Source organism: Sturnus vulgaris, chromosome 4 (assembly GCF_052056855.1).
Source record: "Sturnus vulgaris isolate bStuVul1 chromosome 4, bStuVul1.hap1, whole genome shotgun sequence".
Lineage (NCBI taxonomy): Eukaryota > Metazoa > Chordata > Aves > Passeriformes > Sturnidae > Sturnus > Sturnus vulgaris.
The window spans coordinates 24,862,369-24,882,286 of record NC_142246.1 but is presented as its reverse complement, the minus strand read 5'-3'; the positions used below and the strand labels follow the sequence as shown (position 1 = coordinate 24,882,286).

The following is a 19,918-nucleotide window of genomic DNA, read 5'->3' as shown; positions in this document are numbered from 1 at the left end:
TTTTAATGGGTCATAGCACTTAGAAGCATCACATATTTGAATAGCAACATTATATGCAGGTGACAGAAAATCAGGAATTAGTTTTCTTAGTGCTACAGTTATCTATGTTTTAACTCACATGGAGTATCAATGAGAGTGATAAAATAAATGTAGTTAGATATATATTCTTTGTTAACTGAAGCAGGAAAGAACAAAAATAGTCTTAGTATTTATTATATTGTCCAAGATGAAGACTTTTAAATTCACATAGCTATGTTCTTTTGTCAGTTCACTGTGATAATTTTACTGTTGCTCTGTGTCTGTTTTCACTTGTTCTTGATGTGGGTCCTTTCCATGGGGTGCAGTCCTTCAGGAACAGACTGCTCCAGCGTGGGTCCCCTTTGGAGATGCAGGTCCTGCTGGAAGCCTGCTCCAGCACAGGTTTTCCATAGTGTCAAAGCCTCCTCCAGGCATTCACCTGTTGTTTCATGGGGTCTTCTGTGGGTTGAAGATCGATCTCTGCTCCACTGTGGACAACTCTGTGGGCTGCAGGGGCACAGTTGCCTCACCATGGTTTTTACCACAGGCTGAAGGGGAATCTCTGGTGCCTGGAGCACCTCCTCCCTCTCCCTCTGCTCTGACCTGGGTGTCTGCAGACTTGTTTCTGTCACACATTCTCACTTGTTTTCTCTGGCTGCAGTTGCTTCTGCTCAATATAATTTTTTTCTCCATCTTAAATATGTCATCCCAGAGGCACTGCCAGTGTTGCCCTTGGGCTTGGCCTTGGCCCGCAGTGGTGGGTCCCTCTTGGAGCTGGCTGGCTTTGGATCTCTCAGGGATGGGGGAAGCTCCTGGCAGCTTCTCACAGAAGCTGCCACTGTAGCCCCCCACTAGCAAAACCTTGCCATGCAAACCCAAAACAACTTTTTAGTTGTGACACTAGAGAAAGTGGAACCCAAGAAAAGTTCAGATTTGTTCTCTGGTTATTTTTACATGGGCATTGAGAGAGACCCATCCTTTTCAATAATTCTATAAATGCAATGTACCTTTTCCTATTTAATTGAAAAAAAAATCTCAGTTGACTTTATTCTTCTCTCCTTTCACATGCTGTAGATTATCTTTTGTGCCTTTAGAGATATCCCACCACTCACACATTTCTGTTTATAGTTTCTTAATTGAGTATTTCTACTAAATGTAGATATAATAATATAGTGCTAGACAGTGGGTAGTGGAAAACTAGCCCTGAGTAAGAGACTGAGCAGGCTGCAAACAAATATATCTCCTTAACGTAGTGATGTGTGAAGACACTAGTTCATATTCCAGTGGTGGTATTAATTGCATGCAACTTTTCCTGGAGCTGGGGTAAATAGCACTTGCCATTGGGCTTTGGGAACAAGCTTGCCTGTTGCTCAGTGGGAAGTTGTGTTCCACTGCTCAGGATTGATACAGTGAAGCAGCGTGGTACTGACTTCACCGTATGGATGGATACCTAGCTTACCCAACTGATTGAATTCAACTTTTCTGGAAACAGATTTTGTTATGGTTCCTGCCTCCCAAGCTATTTAAAAAGTCTGGTTTGTGTTGTTCTTTTAGTAAAAAGGGTAGACAGAGTGCTTGAGCTATTTTCTGTAATCTTTCTCAATGGTTGTTCAGACTTACCTGCTGGTGTTAGATAAAAATCATGGTGCACTCCTTTTGTATTGCATTCTCTAGTAACACATATACATTGAGTAAATAAAAGCAAACAACACAGTGTGCAGCCAAATGTTTTGGTGCAATACTTTAATATCATGTAATACCTACAGAATTTTTAAGCTTTTGTTTACACTTCTAAATATTTGGTCTTGGAATGATAAAATGAAGTAGTAATCTGTGTCTCTGAAACAGTCAACAATCTTTTTGTTCTGCTGTATTTATGAATCTATTTGTGGTTTGGACCAGGTTGGGATATCTAATTACCAAAACACATTTACAACTGCTGTTAAAAATAAAACAATGAAACTAATTTCCTAAATTTAAAAAAAAAGTGATTTATCAATCCTTTTGTGATATGTTCTTCAACCATTATGTGTAACTTTGCAAACTTCTGTGATGAAAGGATAAAATAATAGGAGGAGCAGCCTGAAATTATAGGATATAAAGCACATTTAAAACATTTTGTACAAAGTATTTGCAAAGCTTCAGTACCTCTTTATTACAGAACTGTCCTTTGGTAACTCATTAATTAGGCCTTTCCCTTTCAAAGGAAGTGTCCACATTCTAGCACAAAAGGCTAGGAGATTTTTAGTTGACTAAAGTCTCTTCAAATTAGAAAAACCAGCTAATACACAAGAGGTGAAATTAGGGTCCAAATATTTGTCCCTGTCAAGGAGTACCTTGACTTTTGGACATAAATGTGGGCATAAAGTAGTCATCATGACAGATTTTAACTTTAATATGTATGTGTTGCCTCCTCCAATTTCCATTCTGTTTCTAGTTATACATTTCTAGTTTTTCAGGTTACCTCTTTCACTATAACAAGCATAACAGAGCTCATATTTTCCAGAGATATAAGTTTAGTCCTGGTGAAAAGTGTTGAATTTGCAGCTCTGGAGATGGATTTTCTCCAATGACAAATGCCATTTCAAAAGCAGCACCATAAAAAAAAAATAAATTAAAAAATCCCAGGCATCAAATAGCTCCAGTCTTGGCTGGAATAGATAAACCTGTAGTGATAGAAGATATTTAGCTTTATAGGCATGCACTGCTGAGAACAAACCTTGTAAGGATGTTTACTGTTAAGTAAAAAAATGCTTGGTCTTCTTTGGAGAAAGGAAATGCTGATGGTTTATTTTTTGGGTCTTTTTCAAAGACGAACTGATGACTGCTCATGGTCCCTTACAAAACAATATGTGACCGTTTCTTCTGGCATCAGTTCAGTTGCCACATCTGCTGGGTGCTGGGCTGTAGAAGATAGTTCTTGACCTGTATGTAAACTGTTTTTTTTACAGCATAGGGAGATAGGCAGTCTTTACATAGACTTTTAAATACGTTTTGACTACTTCATTGTAGGGGCTACAATTTACTCCCTGTTCTTTATGCCAGTTTTAGTTCACTAGTGTTATGAATTAGATAAGCAATGAGGAACAGTTTTGTTCTAATCAGTGCATGGGTTTTGTGGGGTTTTAAGTTAAATCTTTGTGAAATAAATGAGTTTTGTTTTACAAGTTGACCATGTTCTTCCACATTAATAACTTTTCAGTCCTCTCAGGTTTAGCAATGGCAAGGAGGCAGGTTATTTCCATTCACTCCTTTTTCATAAAAAAGACTTGATAAAACTGATTTTTCAAATTAACTATAATGAGCAAAATCATCTGTCTTTTCTCTGAAGAATAATAGCAATATAAAAGTGCTAGACAATTCTAAACTGACAGATATTACAGATTAAATTTTCTGTCCAATTTTTTCCCATTCACTTCAGGTTAAATGACTGTGGTAGCTTGAACATCGCTGAATTTATAGAGTGAAGGAATAAAAGAAAGTATGTCAGCAATGATCTGACAGCATTGATTAGCATTTGGGTCACAAAGTGGTGTAACTTGCTGAACTTTTTCGAGAAATTGTCAAGTGGCAGTAAGTGGTAACAAGATATAAATTCACAATGTTTTAAGTGAGACTTGGAAAGGTCAGCAGTAAATCTTAAATCAGATTTCTGAAGAAGTCAATGTGGTTTCCAGAAGATTAATTTATTCTATAAAGTGGGATTTAAACTGAGCAGTACCTTAGCAACCGTATATATTTACATGTAGATAAGGTCACCTTATATCTGAGAAACATTCACTTTGCTGATAATTCTGTATAATTATAATGATTTATCTGCAGCTCAGGACTGGTGTTAAAATTTACATGTGATAATTTTAAATGTAAGATAGGCTGTCTTTTCCCTGAGGTGCTGAAAATAATTTTGCCATATGTTCTGTAACTTAGGAGAGACTACGTTCTTTACAAAATATATTTTATCTACAGATTTTCTTACTGTACTGTATGATGGCTGCTTCCTTTTCATTGTTTAGGCTAGTAGATGCCAACAGTGTAATGGCTGATTCCAGGCCAAATCCTCTTTAATTTATGGAGGCTGAAAAACAGCAATTAGAGATTTATGTGTGCTAAGGTGTCTCGATGCTGTGTGACTCAGCAGGAAGTTTCTGTGCGTTGTTTTCCCTGCTGCACAGACCTTTGAAAGCCCTGAGGCTGAGTCCGCTTAGCCTGGCTCTGCCACCCTTTGTAGCACCTTCAGAGATGGAGATTCTTTACTGCAGGGATGAAAATTGTGGAGTCTGAGGAGGTCTCAGTGGATGTGATTGCTGCCTCTCTTCCCTTTCTCACAGTGGTTAAAATTGCTTCTTCTCTTGTAGCAGAAGGAAAATCAGAGCTATGTTGATCCTTCTGAACCCAGGTGACAGATTGCTGACAGCAGAAGATCTGGCTTAAGGAGAGTGACTTTACTTTCTCTTGGGAAGCCTCCTACAACAATTTTATGAGTGTGTTATTTGTTGAAGCTGTGGTGTGCTGTTACTAATATTTCTGCCATGGCATCTCCTTTTCCTGTCATAGTGAAGTGTAGGTTTGCTGATCTGTGCTAAGTATATCACTTTGTGTCGCCTTTAATTCTGGAGACGTACTTAATGGTGTGCCACAAAGGGAATAGTTTAGTTTGTCTAAGTGTGATTCAGCCTGGGGTGGGAGAACTGATTTACTTAAGGATAAGGCCATGGATTTCTGCTTGCTAAATCTGATTCAGTAAGAAGTTCTTTTCTTCCTTTCCTCCCGTGTATCTTCTTCCTGATTCTTTTGGAAGGGATTTTTTTTTTTTAACTAGGTCCTCATTATGTAAAAGGAGCTGCAAAGTTTTTTAGTAACTGCCACAGTGAATGTACAACCTGTATCACCAACTCTTGTTTTCTGATACATAGTACAGTTACAATAATCTGTCATTTCAAATCAGTGCTGTTCTAGAAAACAATCCATGTTACCTGAATGAGAACTTACCCTGTTTATGTGTTTGAGTATGTCACTGAATAACCATTCAGTAAGACAGCTACTGTAAAAAAAATAAAATTCTCATAACTAAAGTGTATTTGTGTGATAATTTCAGTAAATATGGGTGCCAGACCTCCTGCAGCCATTGCAGAGAAGCCAGCTACCAAACACTGACCTATTAATCATTATTACTCTAATGTCATTAAATATTATGAATCTGTGAAAAAAATATTAATTTTGTTCCTTAAAATAACGTATCCTACCCTGATAGGTTAAAAAAATATTTTCTGTAAGTGAAGTCATCAGCTCTTTAAAAAAGGAAGCTTAGAAAAGAAATTGAACTGAAACTACTTCAAAGGAAAATCCAGATACAATATTTAATATAATTTAAGCAATGTTTGTCACCAACTTCGAAAAAAAATTTGCATTGTGTTTCAAAAACATATCATAATATTTTTTTGGTTTATTTTTGCTAACATTTGAAAGCCAAGTGAAATTGTTGATGTTCTGTTTTTGTGTCCCCTTGCAGGAGTAACAACTGTGTTGACAATGACAACACTAAGCATCAGTGCTCGAAATTCACTCCCCAAAGTAGCATATGCAACAGCTATGGATTGGTTTATTGCTGTTTGTTATGCATTTGTATTCTCTGCATTAATTGAATTTGCAACTGTAAATTATTTCACAAAACGAGGATGGGCCTGGGATGGAAAAAGTGTTGTGAATGATAAGGTAAGTCCTAAAGAAATTGTCCTTTTCTAGTCAATTACCTAAACCAGTTCTAATATATTGTTTTGATGTTTTGCTATATAAAAAAAAGAAAGATGCTTTAAATCAAAAGCATGTAGATGTATTTTCTGTCCTGAACAGAAATATATCTGCTGTTATGTAGCTAATCTCATTTGGTCTCACTTATCCAGATTTAGTTATCAAGAACCATTATTCTTTTATTTTGGGAACTGTCTTGTTTTTTGACTCCTCAGATACAACTGTTTATCTGGTTATTCATAAAATTTAATCCCGATTATATTGGTTGAACACTTTTTAAAATTTTTTAAATTAAATTGGGTTGGAAATAAGAGAAAAATACAGAAATATATGAAGTATATTAATTTTCATGATATGTCAAGTTTATAAAAACAAATTAATATCCATATATGTGTGTACTATGAATAACAAAATCTAGAACTTCTGAACATTTCGAGTATTCTGAAACTTATTCCTAATGACAGCTAGACATTAATTTTAAAACTCCTTTGCATAGCAGACAAAATTATTTGCCTATGATGTATTGATGCTTTGAGTACATAGAAACACAGTCATGCCTTAATTTTCTGGTTTTTATAATGGTGTAGCCATGATGGAATGAAGAAGTTTTAACCTGATAGAATTTCTCATTTCACAAACAGGATGAGCTGGTGACACACCTAAATTTGTGTATTTTCAGTTTAGAATTTGAATAACACAGAACAATTATTAAAGCTCACTCGTTTTGACTGACAATACATTTTATCCTCTTTTCCTATCTCACTCCTTGATTTTACCAATGAAAAACAGATTTCTTCTGAAAAATGCAGATTTCTGTGATTCTTCTTAAAATAGGATAGAATTTTATTTGCTTCCTAAATGATTATAGTAATCATTGACTGATTCCTCATCATTTTGAATGCATGAAGAAGCAAAATGTTCAGTTAATAGTAAAGGAGAATTAGAAGAAATGCTTGTTCTTCATAATTCCCTGTGACTTCTGGAAGGGCAGGAACTCTCCATAACTTCAGGATCTGTTACCTCCTGCTAGAGGTAAATCAGGGCAAGTTTATCAACATGTCATGAGTGAAGCTTTTCACACTGGCACACTGCCCTGGCATTGTAACAATGTAGGGAGCCCTTAAAAACCCTCTGATCATCCTCTGGTTATTCCTTTCAATTACTACGGTGTTGTCTCATGATTTTAGGAGTGGCAACTGTTTAACAGCTAGGCAGTATTCCTTCCCTAGGAGTGACAATAGTATCCATTATATTCTAAGATTTATATACCATCCATGTGTCCAGTTCTTTACTTTCTTCAAACTGACTTAGCAAAAAGGCTAAGCTTTTAACATAGTCATAGTTTCTCGTACGAAAATATGGTTCAGCTTTATTATGTAGGTCTCATTAATGGTATTACAGATACCTTATAAAACCACACTAATTGTGTCTGAAAGGAAGGACTTCTAGATCAATTAAAGTGTTTCTCTCAAAATTTGATTTGGCAATTTGCTCTTTTTTTAGCTGAATGCATCTGTACACCTAAAGCCAGGCTTACTCTTCACCAATTAAAATGAAATATGTTTCCTAAGTGACAGTTGTCTGTGTTCACATTATATGGAAAATCTTGTCTAAGTTGTGTTGACATGGAATTTGTCTCACAGGAAAGCAGGTGCAGGAAAAAGCTGCTATTTGATCAACTATTTTTCTCCAGTCAATAAGGAACAATACTGAATTCCCAACTGATTCCCAGATTTTCTTTTTATATGACACCATCTCCTAAGAAGGTATTTTGGGCACAACATCTAACCATGAAGATCTTAAGAAGATTTTTGCATGGCCCAGATAAATACCAAATTGGATGTAATTTAAAATCAAAATTGCAAGTGGAATAGATGCCTCCCAGTGGAAGTAAAAAATTGAAATGCAGCTATGTGAAAAATGTCGCAAGTATTCCCTTACTTGTGTCACTTCATCAGATTAAAAATCAAAACAAACCAATACAACAACTAATGATTTCTTATATGATTTAGAAGTTAACTATTTCTTATAATCTGATTAATTCTGTATTTTATGGAAGAGATGGATTAAATCTAATATTTATTTGCTTGTCTCTAAATTACACACATATATTTTAAATTATTTTATTGTATTTTGTTTTATATATAAATGATATATGTTCTATTTTTATATATGTAAATAATGTCTATATTGCTTCCTGTGAGACTGCCTTCTACTCTTTCCTGTAGGTTATTAGAAATTCCTTAGTTTGAGGTTGCTGCAAAGCACTGGATCAATTTACAACATTACAGTCATATTGCAGAACTAGTCTGTGAAACTGTGTATTGGTCCAAAACCCCAAGCCTGTATTCATTCCCTATACATCCCTGTGCACATGTGTACACATGGACTCTCCATTGAACTGCCCCTGGTTGAACTTTAGCCTTTTAAAATCCTATAACAACACAGAATTGGTGAAGTTGGAATTGACCTCTGGAGATCGTTAAATTTATCTCCCCTACTGCAAGCAGGGTCAGCTAGGGATGGCTGCTCAATGTCATTGTCCAGATATTTTTTTAATATCTTTGAAGATGGAGATTCCACAACCTCTCTAGGTAACCTGTGCCAGTGCTAGGTCATGTTCTTAGTAAAAACTGGAGGTTTTTTAATACTAAAGTGGATTATTCTGTATTTCATTTTGTGCTCATTGCCTCTTGTCCTTCCACTGGATTTCACTGGGAATAGTCTAATCTTCTTTATTCTCAGATATTTACATATATTCATATGGCTCCCCCTGAGCCTCCTCTTTTCCAGGCTGAACAGCCTCAGCTCTCTTGGCCTTTTATATTTCAGATGCTTCAGGCTTTAAATCATCTCTGTGCTCCTTCACGAGACTAGTTTCATTATGTCCATGCCTCTCTTGAGCTGGGAAGCACAGAACTGGATCCAGCACTCCAGATGTGCCTCACCAGAGCTGAGTCGAGGGGAATGATCACTTTCCTTGGCTGGCTGGCAGCACTCTGTAATGCAGCCCAGGAGACTGTTGGCCTTTGTTTCTCACTGCTGACTTCTGTCCAGCTTGGTGGCCACTCGGACCCCCTGGGCTTTTTCTACAAAGCTGCTTTCTAACCCATTAGCCTCAACCTGCACTGGGGCATAGCTTCTTCCTCCTCAGGTGCAGGACTTAAATTGCCCTTTTCTGAGCTGCATTAAATTAATTCCTTCCCACTCTCCTTATCTTCAGCCATTTTTTAGGTTCTTTGTCCTGTTTTCATCATTGTTATGCAATTTTTAACCAATAATCTATGAAAAACAGAAATAGTTCTATGGCTAGATCTGAGCTCAGTTCTAAAACTATCAGTCTGGATTCCTTCTTTCACTTAATTGCAATCTCCTCCTGACCTCATTACATGTGCGTCTATGTATATATATGTGTAAACACATTTCTCCAGAGTCTCTAGAAACTGTATACCCTTAACTGAAATTAATTAATTTATTAGTGGTATGTTATGACATGCCCAAATAATAGTCATGCTAGTTTTATGTGAGAAAGGTGGCCTAATTTTAATTTTACTGCAATGACGGGTAATCTTCACAGAAAACATTGTAAGAAAACATTGCAGGAAAACTTGCAATTTGAAAGGAGACAGATGCAAAGCCACTACAGAAAGGCCAACTCTTTTCCAGTTATGCTTACAATCACAGTAACAGAGACTTCTTCACATAATTTCAGTAGGGCATTTGATGGTGTAAGAACAATCTTATGTCACCTAAACTTTCTTTCTGGATAGACTGGAAATATCTTTCTTTATATCTGAATTTATTGGCATAGTATTTATTTTAATATGCTCACTTCTTTCTTTTACTTTTGAAATTATGTTTTATTAAGTCTATTCTGGCAAATACACATGAAATATTTAACTTCCTGCTGTCTTCCAATAGAAAAAAGAAAAAGCATCTGTCATTAAGAAAAACAATGCCTATGCAGTGGCTGTTGCCAACTATGCTCCAAATATTACCAAGGACTCAGTGCTACCAACCATCTCCAAGAGTGCTACAACTGCAGAACCCAACAAGGCAAAGCCAGAAGCGAAGCCACAAGAAGCAAAGAAGACATTCAACAGCGTTAGCAAAATTGACAGAATGTCTAGAATAGTGTTTCCAGTCTTATTTGGTACTTTTAATTTAGTGTATTGGGCTACATATTTAAACAGGGAGCCTGTCTTACTTGGCTTTGCACCATCAACCTAAAAGCTGACTTGCACTGAGGACTTCAAGCATCATTCTAATCAGATAGGTTGTTCGCTATGTACAGTCCGACTAATAACTGCTAATCTGTGAACCATTATGTACAGTGTGTATATAAACGTCTGTGTGTCTCCAAAGGAGGGACACAGTGTTAGTTCATGGGTCTGTAAACAGATAGCACCCATGGCAAATACAGCCAGCTCTTTAAAAGTTAAACCCAGGGGACTTCTGTTAAACTAGAATTCAAATATACAGAATTATATTCTCTCCGTACAATGAGATGAAGATGTGATCCTACATAATTATTTAGGAGCAGTATTTTTTTAATTTAAAGTTAAAATATTTTTCTATAAAGTAACTAATTCTACTTTAGTGAAAGAAACTGTCATTTAAAAAAGTGATTTTTTTAAAAAGGTGTAATTGTTTCATACAACAGCAGTACCCATGTACATAACGGAGTACGGAGGTCTACAGTTCTGCTCTTCACAAACATTCTGGATGCAAGTTAGACTGAAGAGGTAGTAAACACTACTATATGGCAAAAGCCACACGTTTCTTACTTCTGTCCTCTTTGAAGTTGTTAATAAATTTACCTAATTGATTTCAGGGGAAAGGGTTAATCAAATTCAATATCAACCAATTTCTGCTAGTGAGATACTTTTTTTTTTTCACTGTTTTATTTATTTAATATTACTAAGATGGATTGTCTGGTTCAGCAAAACTGGATTTTTTATTATTATTATTTTTGATTTTGTTCTTAATTGAATTATTTGCAGGTTTACAGAATCACTTAGAAATTTTTCACATTTAAGTTTATCAGTAACATAATATACCTTTTTTTCTTTGCTTAATGTTTTCCTAAAGCCTGCCATTACAATATTTACTTGTATTTGTCCCAGGAAGCACTGTTTTCAAGGGAAACAAGAACCATTATTTAAGTTCAGGAATATGTCCATATAATAAAATTTACTGCTGCTTTTGTAAATTGCAACTTTACATTTCGCTGACATAACTTTACAACAACTTTGTATACTAGAAATGATTTTGCTAAGATTTGAATGTTATTTTTTTAATAAAAGGTCATGCATCATCAGTAGGCATCAGCTGTATTTCATATACACAAATACAACAAAATTGGATCTGCCATTGGCAATTTTATAAGAATATTTAATACTATCAGTAAAATTGTTTTTCTTCTGAGCCTTTGCAAAGATTCTTTATGCCCCTAAAGGCCTGGTAAATCATAGCATAAATAATAATTGTGTACTGTATTTAGATTTTAGTATACTTGGCCAATCAAAAATATTTTGATTCACACATACATTAGCAGTTATTAGTTGACCTTTAAAAAAGATACACCTTTATGATGATGTCTTCTAGTAGAGACATATGTAGTCGTATAGTGTCATTTATTGCAGTTTTGTACAGTAACTTGAGTATAGTGCATACAATAGATATGTTCAGAGTTTAAAAAAAGTTGTACAATTATTTCTAAAATCAAATAAAAGAGTATCTTAAGACATGGAAGTGTGCTAAAATCAACAAAGAGAAACACTGCTTTCTTTTGCTGTTTTATTTTCTTGCTTTTTCTTTGCTTTTGATGTGATTCTGTTTTGTACTTTGTGTGACAGTATAGATGCCAAGGTCACAAATGCATATTATAAATAGAATTAATAGTTAAGACAGAGTTGACATCAGTAAAATAAAGACATTTAGTAGGTTATAAAAGAAAGGGAGAAGCATGGACAAGGTGTGTATCCCTTGAATTCCCTCTAATTAAACTGTCAGACTAAACCTTTCTCATCAACAGTAGCTTAAAAATGAGCACTTTACTCAGAACATTAAAATAAAAATATCCTTATTTTCATATATATTTATATGTAAATGTAGATCTTCCATGTAACATGGAGATGTGTGCAATAGTGTGATTATGAACAAAAGGCTAGAAGGCAAGCAATAAAAAAGGGTTTTTTTCATGGTATAAGCATGCATTTTTAAAATGTTTCATTTGTAAATTATAAATTTTCCCTTCAACATCACGTTGTCCAGGTATGAATAAATATATAAATATGTACATATGTACAAATAATTGTAAATACTAGGACTATAGAAAAATCCCTTCACTTTTAGCTCTGTTTTTGGCAAAGGGCTCTGACTGTATAGTTTAATGGAGGCCCCTGCTAAAACGCTCTTGAACCTGAATAGCTTGATTATGTTTTCTGTGGCTGAGGTCTCCTTCCTGTAACCTAGTGAGAGTTCTTACTTTCTGTTCATATGGGCAAGATCTAGGGACTCTCCAAACCTCACTGGACTGGGGTATGAGAAACAGAGGTTTGTGTTTCACCCTTAGCTACATCCCAGGTACTCAAACCCTTCACAGTGTAGAAACTGTTGAGTATTTCTCCATGCACGACACTGTATAGTCAGAACTCTACTCATGCCAAATATGAGTGTGCTCAGTCATGTTGAATCACCTGATAAGGAAGGATTTTACATCCTTATCCAAGAATGGGACCTTCTCAAAGGCTTTTAATGGCAAAGTCTTCTCCAGCAAGACTTCTCTGGGAAAGAACATTTGGGTAACTCAGAGCTGCATGCAAAAAGCATATCTTCAGTTTGCACAAGAAGCCCGATGCTGTCTCATGTTAGTCAGCCCTGCTGCTACTGCTTTTGTTGGTACAACTATTTTTTCATTCACTGACCCTTTTCTCTACACTTGCTTGAGTCAGTAAAAAAAAAAAACAAACAGGCGTTTATCACATGGTAAAGTTACATTTATTGCCCACTTATATAGAAAAGTAGGCATATTGTATAAACTCAGTGAAAAAAACCCAAAACGTTTTAAATATTTACATGCAGTTATTGTGAGCATCAGCAAGGCTTTTAAATGGGCATGTTCCAGAAAATTTAATTTGTTGGTCTGAATTAAAGCCATCTCCTTCTATGGGAAGAAGGAGTATGCTTTACTGTTTCACTGCTGAAACATTTACAGTGGCCCTACATATGTTGCAAATTTGTAAGACTACCAATTGGATAAGTGAATATACATGCAAAGATTTAAGTGAATGGGAGTGTCGTGCAAGGAATACCAGAATACAAGAGTTAGACCTTATTTTCATTTAGAAGGGGTCTGTGCAATTTCATTTAGTATAGAATTTGTGTCTGGGATTTTAAAGCTATTGTCACAAATCTATGTACCAAATATGCAGAGGTTTCCTATAATATGAGTAAATCTTGCAGGTCTTAAATACTTAATGTGGACAGTATGAGTGAGAATATATGTCACTTCTCTATCAAGGACTTGCACGTGGAATCTGCCAGTGAATTTTTTGGTTAACATATTAATCTAATTTACTTCTCCCATTATTCTTGGGTCAGCGTGTCATATTTTATGACTTAAGAAATTAGTAGAATAAATACAAAGATAAAACACTGTGGTGAAGTTAGATTGAATTACAGTAATTCTAAATGAGGTTTATGAATAGGCTTCCAGTGTAGTACTGGGGTACATATTTCTGGATGCATATGTCAGTTAATTTAACAGTAACTTATAAATCAGCATGAAAAATAGAGATCAGCACATTTTATCAGCCAGAGTTGTCTGCTGGAGACTTCATGACAGAGGAGTAGCTTTGAAACTTCTCAATTATGCTGTGGCTAATTAAATTACCTCCACCTGTCATATATGAGCTAATTCAACTTGTAACTGCTGCATTGTTGAGCACCTTTAAAAAAATGTTATGGTAGGCGTTCTGAGATATGAGCTTTAGTTTGGGAGACTACTCATACCACTCACATTATTCTAAATTAAGGAGCAAATTTGCCCATATAGTCACAGGAAAGAGCATCTAGAGACAGATCAGGAGCCTTACTGAATCACCTTCCCTTCCCTTGTGGTTACAGATAACATACAGGGTGGTGAGACTTTTCAAAAGTAACCAAAAACTCTCTGCATGAAATCAGCCAGAAGCAGCAGGGAGGAGGTAGGGATGTAGGGAGGAGGAAAGGAGAAAAGAGAGCACACAAATGGCTTTGTTACCATGGCAGTGGAATGTGAGATAACTGAGGAAGAAGTCACTGAGGGAGGTAATGTGTATTTTTGTTTCAGCTTCAGGTCTGAGCCTTCACTGCCACATGTGAGTTGTGGACAGTAACTTCTAGAGCACATAAAATGGAAATACTTGCATAATTCTACTGAGCTTGAGGGACACGAGTTGTGCCTTTGAAAGTGAGAGGCCTCTACTGACTGCTTTGTGAAAACAGACCATGCAATGATGTGTGTCTTCTGCTGTTTGGAACATCTTGGGTGGAAGGAGAAAAGAAAGTTTCCTTGAAAAGCATGGCTTTCACTTAAGCACAGAAGAGTCAGCACTCATCCTCCATACCTCTCATTCCTATTCTGAAAGCTTAGTAGTGCACAGGTTTTGCCTTGGCCTTCAGAAAATAGATGCTGCTGAACGTTACCACTCCTATCAAATTTGTATGAAAGATTATTTTAGTGTGGATATGAAACTATCATAATTTATGCCCACTTATGTGCAGACACATAATGCTAAAATTTATTAAGTCATGCAATGAGTTTTAAAGTAGAGGAAGAAAACATTTAATAATAAACCCAGTAATTTAAATAGATTCACTTAAAAAACACGGAGTTTGAAAATTGTGCAAATGTCTAAACATACCTAAATAGACTCTCTGAGTGTGGTATAATTTCATGTCACATATAAAGTTTTTTGTCTTGCACACATTTAAATGCTAAAATAATCATGTGAATTTATGTAAAAGTCAAATCACACTTCAGCCTTGAGTAAATCAAATGGTTCTTTATAAAGAGGTGTTAGGGTTCCTTCCATCTCATCCCAGCAATGGTGAACCTCCTGCTAGAATGCTCTTAGTGTGCAATATAAGTTCAAGTTACATCTCTTTAACATCTTTTTCTTTGTTTGTTTTTAGTCAAGGAGACCTCCACCACATTTCTGTAGATGACCCAAAATCCCTAACAAATAGAACTTTTAATTATTTTCTAAATCCAATTATTAATTACGGCCATCTGAGAATCAGTGAGGAACTTTAGGTCTTTAGTAGTAGAGTTTAAAGGCTCAAAACTTTCTTAAAATGAATGGCATATGTTAATCACATAAAATGTTTTTTTCTCTCTACTTTAAACCACTTAATTTTCTAGATTCAGATCCTTCTAGGTGAATCTTCTAATTCATGTTTTTGGAGTCTGCGACTATTTCTTACTGGAAGAGGATAAATTTTGAGGGCTTGACACCTCTGATGGAGATCAGGGCAAAAATTTGCACTGAATTTAAAATAAAACTACATCCTCATCATATTCATCTCTATCAATGAAGTCAGTAAGGACTTTTACAGAAGATGAGTACACCTGACTACACCTGGGCTCTCCTTTGGCTTGGGTTGTCAGTTCTTTAATCTGTGAAAATAAGCCCTTAAAAGATGTGTCAACCATACTGAAATACAGGACTTATGTCTATTTTTTTCTTGATATTTATTAATGCCCTTTGAAAATATTGTGAAAGTGCTATAAGTTAGGATGAGGTGATAACACTAACAAAAAGGAATTTGGAGGATACTTTAAAATATGCAAGATGATGTATACTCTTCCTCTAGTGTTGGAGTCTACATAAATATATATGATTATATTTTTATTGTTGGATAATTTAAAAGCTCTATTTTACTTTCTAATTCTTTACATAAGGTTGTGAATACTTCACTTCATAAGGTGTTCTGTTCATTAAGGTTTTTAATGATTGCAATGAGTGCTTTCATTCATCTGATATTAAAATGGGTGAGCTTCAACAGGTTGAAGTGTTATATTTGCTTTCCAATACTTTATCCATCAAACTATGTCGTTGAGGATGTATGGAAATAGAGAATGGAACAAGATATTAGTTTGATCAACTGCTTTTGATATTCTTTATTAGATGTTCATTTTGGCTGAATTTATCAGTTTATAGGCTACTGTAGCTTAGCAATAGCACGGAATGCAATGTAGTACTTTACATCTATTAGAATACATATGCACCGTATCTATAAACTGTTTAAAAATCACTTCCTAAACTGCACTCCTTCACCCTCTCCCCTCCAAACAGTCACTTTATTAGGAAACATTGAAGGCACTTTAATTTTAATGGAAGTGATTACACTAAATGCTGTTATACTTGATTTAAAAAATTCTAAAAATAAAGTGGTCTGTGATTCATACATGGTTTCCAATTTCTCAGCTGGGCTGGAGTCAGAAAACATTTATGCATTGTATGACAAATCTACTTTAGTGAGTCACTTAGGTGTGAAAATGTATAGGACTTGGAAAATAGGCACTCCCAGTATATTAAAAAGAAATAAGAGAATGGGAAGAATGAAACCAATAATTTTGAAATTAAACACCAATCAAATATGCACAGCAAGAAACTGCATGATAAATGTAAGTATACTTAACCTTGAACATCAATGTCATATAAAATCTGGGTGACAGTTTACTTATTTAGTAGGTTTCATAGTTATAAATAATTAAAGAAGATGATAATATTCTGTAATTTGTGACCTTGTTTTAACTGGGAAAATTGTTACTTTTCTAAAATGTAAAAGAAATAACTGGATTTATGTTTGAATGTGTCACTGCTTGCTGTTGAAGAATATTTATTAACCACATGCAAAATATTGCTCAACATTATCTTTTTGTACTTCTTATTAAAGTTAATTTAAATATAGCACATTTTGTATTTTTGTTTTTAATGCTTTGACAGCACAAATATTTAATTCCCTTCATGTCTTTTCTCTTAGGACTTGTGTGTGGGTTTTTCATTTTCTTGTTTTTAAACAACCCATTACAGCCTCTATGAAGGTGCATTTTTATTAAAGACAGTATTTCCCAAAGGAAACAAACAATATATTGGAAAGAAAATATTCCTCAGCTTGGTGAGAGTTTAACAGATTTCCTATTTATATAATGAGAATACCCTCATATATTCATATTACAAATGGCAATGTTTCATATTTTCTGAAGGTTATAAAACATGTTGCTGCTGGGTTTACACTAACAACCGAATGATGTGGAGCATGAGAAACCTCCTACCAGACAGCTTAATTTGTCAGAGGGAGTACATAGAGTAACAAAACTTATTTAGAAACAAACAAAAGACTATACTGTTAGTAAGATGCAGGTTTGGGTTTGGTTTTTTATTTTAAAATGAGCATTCTGATTCCAAGTCTGTCAATGGAAAAGCTACAGATTTTTCTGGGACAACCCTTCCTTCTCCTGTAAAGTCACATGTTCTCACAAGACACACATAAATGTTCTTCGTGGATGATGAAGAACATGACATCCTTCTGTCCAAGTTGGAGAGACATGGATTTGAAATGTGGAGTAGATGGTGGGTAAGGAATTGGCTGGATGGACACAGGCAGAGAGTTTGTGGTAAATGGCTCAATGTCCAGGTGGAGGCCAGTGACAAGAGGTGTCCCTCAAGGCTCTGTTTTGGGATTGATGTTCTTCAAAACTTTTATTAAGGACACAGACATAAGATCCAAGTTTACCAATAACACAAAGCTGAGCAGTGCAGATGACACAGTGGAAGTAAGGGATGCCTTTCAGGGGGACCTGGACACACTTGGGAAGCTGGCCCATGGGATCCTCATGAGTCCAGGTGCAACATGCTGCACCTGGGTTGGGGCAGTCTCAGACACGAGCCCAGACAGAGAAGGTGTCATTGGGAGCAGCCCTACAGAGATGGGCTTGGGGGTTCTCGTGGGTGAAAATATGTCCATGACCCAGCAGTGTGTGCTCACAACCCAGATGGTCAATGGCATCCTGGGCTGCATCAAAAGCAGCTTGAGGGAGGTGATTCTGCCCCTCTGCTCTGCCCTGGTGAGACCCCACCTGAAGTGCTGTGTCCAGGTCTGGAGTCCTCAGCACAGGAAAGACACAGACATATTAGAGCAGATCCAGAGGAGGCCATAAAGGAGCTCAGAGGGCTGAGACACCTCCCATGAAAATAGGCTGAGAGAGCTGAGCTGGTCAGCCTGGAGAAGGGAAGGATATGGGGAGATCTCATTGTAGCCTTTCAGTACTTAAAGGGGGCTTATTAAAAAGAGAAGGAAGGACTTTGTATATGGGCAGAGAGTGAGAGGAGAATGGGCAATGGTTTTCAACTGAAAGACAAGAGACTTAAATTAGATATTAGGAAGAAATTTTTTACTCTAACCGTGCTGAGGAACTGACATAAGTTGCCCAAAGAAGTTGTGGATGCCCCATCCCTGGAAGTGTTCAAAGCCAGGTTGGATGGGACATTGAGTAATCTGGTCTAGTGGAAGGTTTCCTTGCTTATGGCAGTTTATGGAGTGCTGAGGGATTAACAGCAATGCAGAAAATAGTCTAAAATATAGTATATTTTTTCAGGAAATTCTTAATCCAAAAATGAGACTGCAATGAAAAAGGATTTAGTTTCAACTAAATTTAGTGCTTTATGTATGGATAAGAAACATCCAGAAGAAATATTTGCAGAGTTCACAAATCATATGGGAGAAAGGAAACAGTTAAGTAGATCCAGCATGGAAAACATTTTGAACATTTTGTCCTGTGCATTTGTGGTGGATAGGAGTCAGAGTAAAAGTGAAAGATGAATATTCATAACATTTTAAATATTGAAAAGCAACTCAGCTTTCAAGTTCTTTGCAGATCTTTTTGAGACCCCGGTATAACTTATTAAAGAGGAAGGAATTTAATATCTCTTCAACTTTCCAAAGATTAGCATTGCTTTTTGCTAATGCTGGACATGAGTGACAAATGTAAAGAATGTGAAGTTTTATGAAGATTACTGTTTTTTGTAGAGCAACATATTTAACTTCTGTACTCCTCTCTTTCCCTACCATCCCCCCGCAAACAATTGTTAATATTGGAGGTAGTAAGAATCAGCAGTAAAAATTGCCCTCAAGTTCTGACTTGATATAGTGCTCTTAAACCTTTCTGATGGAACATATTTTCCTTCAAAACACCTTTCTGTTATTCCTTTCTACCACAGCCACCTGACACTAAACAGGTTAGTGTTCTCAGAAATGACAGTGGTGGGAGTTTAGAGTCAGCCATGTTTCAAGTTTCATTATAGGCAGAGTTCAGCTGTTTTTGCTGTAGGTTGTATACAGTGGTCAGTGTATCTATTTTTAAAAAAGATTTCTGACAGCACTAATACACTAGAACATGTGTCCAGTAATGAGCCAGTGATCAGGTGATTCTGGGAACATCAAAGGCTAGATCCATCTGGCAACTCTGCCATTTACCAATGGTGAGAGTAACTTCACATCTCACACAAAGACACAGTATTAAACCACTCCCCACCCCCAAAAAAAGCATTTACAAAACCCAGGGAAATCTAGGAGGCTTCCAAAGTGCATTGATGACAGCTTCCTGGCTGAGGTGGGGGAGAAGTCAAGGAGCTCTGCTGCAGCTCATACTTACAGAAGGGATGGACAGGATGGTGATGCACCAGCCTTGGGTGACCATGAGATGGAGGTGCTCAGGATCCTTAGAGGAGGGAACAAGGCAAAAAACTGGATACCACCCCTGGATTGCAAGAGAACAGACTGGCCCTTATCTTCACAGTGCTAATTCCATTCACAGCCCCAGGAAGCTGAAGAGTAGGCTTGAAAGAGTCCCTTGGTAGATGGTTCTGGAGGCAAAAGAGGTCCAGAGCATCTGGTTTATTTTCAAATATGTTCTTCTCCAACCTCAAGCAAAGTCCAACTTGGCAAGCAACGAGTCAAGTCAAGGTGGCAGGAGGCCTGTATAGGTAGGTTGGCCTTGACTAAACTCAAATATAAAAAGGTGGAAGCAGGGCTGGATGACCTGGAAGGTGTATAGAGACCCTCTGAGATTTTAGAGACACTCATGGGAAAACGAAAGTCA

The 19,918-nt window shown here is 36.3% G+C and overlaps 1 protein-coding gene across 2 annotated transcripts in view; it reads left to right on the top strand.

Moving 5' to 3' along the window:
• GABRA2 (gamma-aminobutyric acid type A receptor subunit alpha2) overlaps positions 1–16,727 on the top strand; it is a 64,159-nt gene extending 47,432 nt beyond the window's left edge. For both annotated transcript variants that reach the window (XM_088163322.1, XM_014887978.2), the window contains exons 9-10: positions 5,528–5,730; positions 9,688–16,727. In XM_088163322.1, the coding sequence (XP_088019448.1) occupies positions 5,528–5,730; positions 9,688–9,996 (512 nt within the window). In that variant the 3' untranslated portion in view covers positions 9,997–16,727. The remainder of the gene's footprint in view (positions 1–5,527; positions 5,731–9,687) is intronic.
• Positions 16,728–19,918: the final 3,191 nt, after the last annotated feature.